General features: G+C 36.2%; 1 protein-coding gene across 1 annotated transcript; it reads right to left on the bottom strand.

Annotated features, from left to right (window-relative positions):
• Nucleotides 1-2225: 2225 nt before the first annotated feature.
• Nucleotides 2226-2879, bottom strand: LOC131634033 (uncharacterized). The gene has a single exon (XM_058904718.1). The coding sequence runs from the start codon at nt 2877-2879 to the stop codon at nt 2226-2228; it is 654 nt and encodes a 217-aa protein (XP_058760701.1).
• Between the last annotated feature and the right edge of the window lie 992 nt (nt 2880-3871).

Here is a 3871-nt window from a genome sequence, read left to right as displayed (position 1 = left end):
AAGTTGGGTTGACTTTCTCCTAAGAAACCCTAATTTGAACCTTTTTTGTATTTGTTCATCTCTGAGTTTCTATTAATGGAATCATGATCAATCTTTGATCAAATGATGGTTATACTCTTATTCACTTCATGTTGACCCAAAATTGAGAGTTTTTGACTGTGCTTTGATTATGGTTGACTTTTAGGTCAAACCAGTTGACTGTGGGTTACCTGGACCATTGAGGGAGCAAAGCTTTGGATTTGAATCTTGAACTTTGAATCATTGTGAATGGAATATGGAAAGCAAATTTTGGGGTATGACAGCTTCATACATAGCCACAGAGGTAGGTTATAAATCATAAGAATCACAGGCCATGTGCTATGCGAGATACTTTGAATACCATGCGGGTTCATTCCATCAGTAGACAATGACAAGCGAAGGTTTCTTGCTTCTTTTCCAAATTCAGGATAATCAGTATCAACTTCCATCCACTGTGGTAAGTCTGCCGGATGTCGCAACTTTCCATCAATAATTCTTTCATCTGCATGCCAAGTCAAGTGTCTTGAATCGGTTTCACTACGATACATGCGTCTAAATCTCGGAATTATAGGAAAATACCATAAGACTTTGGCCGGAGACAACTTTTTCTTATATCGAGGGGCACCGCATTTAGGACACTCATTCAACGCTGCATACTCATTTCGAAACAAAATGCAATCGTTTGGACATGCATGTATCTTATCATAGCTCATGCCAATAGAGGACAACATCTTTTTGGCTTCATACGTTCGATTGGGAAGAACATTATCCTTTGGTAGCATATCTTTCATAAGGGCTAATAACTCTGTGAAACTTTTATCCGACCATCCATTGTCCGCCTTTAAGTTGTACAACTTTAACACCGCAGACAATCTTGTGAATTTTGAACAACCATCATACAACGGTTTCTCTGCATCGCTTACCAACCTCTCAAACATTTTGGGACAATCCTCAAGATCTTCTTCAAGCGCTTCTGCAATCTCTTCGACTCGATCGCAATCTTATGTGTTTGTGCAATCGTCGTTTGAAGCATACTTCGTATTACACCTCGACTCAACATTCCTGTTACTTTTCTCACCATGCAAACTCCAAACTGTATAACTTCTATCAATTCCAAACCGTAGTAAATGCGATGCCAACTGTTTCCCGTCAACCTTATCCCCATAACAGCAACCCAAGCAAGGACACGACATTCGAATCGGGTCTTTGGAGTGTGCAACCGCAAACTTAACGAATTCCCGTACCCCTTTCTCGAACTCTTTCGACAATCGGTTTGAATTCATCCATGTCTTATCCATGTCTTAATTAAGCTAAACAAAAACGGTCAAACTTTTCACTCTTCACAAGTAACCCCTATGGCGAATTCAATTCACAAAGTTAGTAAGTTCATCACTTAACGATTAACGAAATTGACATCAAGAATAATCCACATGTCGGAATAATGAGTATTACTTAATATAATCTAAAAGTTACAAAGATAGTAAGTTCATCACTTAAAAATCAGAGAATATTCCACATGTCGGAATAATGAGTATTACACTACACCAATGAGAATGACACAAAGGGACATGGCAATTCAATTGTTAGTGTTTTGTTCTGTTTTTAGTCTGGAATTAGAGAAAATAAGCCACAGGCTGGTAGCGAAAAATTATGTTACAGAACTATTAGATTTAACATGCAACCTCTCTAGTCTACCACAAATATATTATAATATAAACCTCTCTTATATCTATCTATTAAAACAATATTAAAACAGTACATCTATCACTCATGTTAAAACTTCAATACATTAAAACATTAACACAGTTTAGAATCTATCACTCATGTTAAAACTTCAATACATTAAAACATTAACACATTAACATATTACTTTGGCGAGAGAGAACAATTAATTACCTGTATAGTAGTAAGCAACTTCTAGACCCACACAATGTAAGATTCTTGAAAACGATCAAACTTTCACTCTTCACAAGTAACCCCTATCTAGCAAAGATATTCCTGAAAAAATATAAAATAAAAAACTTAATTGAAGAGTATAAAATGACATGGATAGACAAGCATTTTTACATGTGTAACCTCTCTTTTAACATAGATCATTACATCTTAATATATTGACACAGTATAATTTATGAACATTTCCAACTCAAACATGTCAGGTTCATTATTCAAAACTCTTACAACTAAATCATACATCAAAACTATATCTTTCATGAATTACTACTACTTTCAATCTCAACTTTACCCATTTCTTCATCATCACCATCAACTTTCTTCTCCTTGCTCAAAACAAAAGCTTTCTTCTCCATTTTCCTCTCTTTGCAATCATTGAAATAAATCACACAAGCCACCCATTTCAATGTATTCATCACAGTAAGAACACTAATTTGTAGAAAAACTCCACTACCTCCTTTATAGCATTCAAAGTAGATACAAACCAACCTTAAAAAACCTCCAAAAACAAAGAAAACAAGCATCAAAACAAGCCCTCTCTTCTGATTACCACTGCTAAAGTAACAAGAAACTCTCATAGCTCCAATCCCATAAACACCCTCCAACACTGATATCACAATACTCATTTCCCAAATAGCACTCCATTCCAAATACACCATCAACAATTTCCCTATAGCTCCAAAACAAATCGTTCCAAATATCATGTAGCACCAAAAAGTACTAGCCAAACCGAAACAGTTACTAACTATCCATGGAAATGCAATCAGAAGACAGTTTGATAATACAAGTGTATGCAAAGAAGTGGCAAATGTTCCTTTCATGATAGATACATCAATTGAATTCTGAAACATGTGTTTCAGACTCATTTTGGTTTTCTCTTCTGAGCTTATAAGCTTTGAAGCTAAATCCATAGTTAATACTTTAGAAAAGAATTCTAGAACATGAAGAGGGACTGAGTAAATCAGTCCAAGTTGAATCAAAAGGTAAAGATGAGATGATTTTTGGAGTTTGAACTAGGATTTGTTGAAACAATGTTTCAAAATAAAGCATGAGAAAAAATAAAGGGCATACGGGTTACACAGTGATACAATCGTAAATGAAGAAAACATGAAAATGGAAGAACCTTTAAATCTGGGCAGCGATGAGTTCTTCTCTTCTGGGCAGTGATTCTTCTTCGTCTTCGTATTCTGGGCAGCGATGAGTTCTTCGTATTCTGGGCAGCGATGAGTTCTTCGTATTTTTATGGAGGGTATTTTTATGGAGGTTAAGATGAGTTCTTCTTCGTCTTCGTATTCTGGGCAGCGATGGAGTTTTCGTATTCTGGGCAGCGATGGCAGAGAAAGAAGATTAGGGATTATGAAACGCATATCAGAATAATTTTGATTTTAAAAATTTTAATTATGAAACAGCTATAAAAGCGCTTTTAAAAAGTGCTATGGTAGCCCTGCCTTTACCAGCGCTTTTTAGGGAAAAAGCGCTCTTGTACCCCACCCCATATAGCAGCGCTTTTGAAAGCGCTTTCATAAGCCCCCTATAAGAGCGCTTTTGAGAAGCGCTTTCGTACCCCCCCCCCCTATAAGAGCGCTTTTTTAAAGCGCTTTCGTACCCCCCCTATAAGAGTGCTTTTTGAAAGCGCTTTCGTAACCCCCCCCCTTTAAGAGCGCTTTATTTGCGTGTTTTTTTATTTTGTTTTTAGCGAAACCTATACCAGCGCTTTTTCCTAAAAGCGCTTTAATAGGGGTGCTGCTAAAAGACAAATTTGGCATAGTGGGTTGATTGGGAAAGATTGCAACAAATTGAGAAAGATTGAATCAAGTTTACATATTTTTTTCAATCAAATATTTTATTGAATCATGGGCTTCTTTTGGTTCTTTGCTTGACCTAATTCCCTTGTATTATATAT

The sequence above is a fragment of the Vicia villosa genome, unplaced genomic scaffold (assembly GCF_029867415.1).
Source record: "Vicia villosa cultivar HV-30 ecotype Madison, WI unplaced genomic scaffold, Vvil1.0 ctg.001210F_1_1, whole genome shotgun sequence".
NCBI classification, from domain to species: Eukaryota; Viridiplantae; Streptophyta; class Magnoliopsida; order Fabales; family Fabaceae; genus Vicia; species Vicia villosa.
The sequence above is the reverse complement of the archived record's forward strand: the minus strand, read 5'-3'. Positions and strand labels throughout refer to the sequence as shown.

Coding starts and splice junctions, on each gene's coding strand:
- LOC131634033 (XM_058904718.1), bottom strand. CDS start 2,879: ATGGATTTAGCTTCAAAGCTTATAAGCTCAGAAGAGAAAACCAAAATG.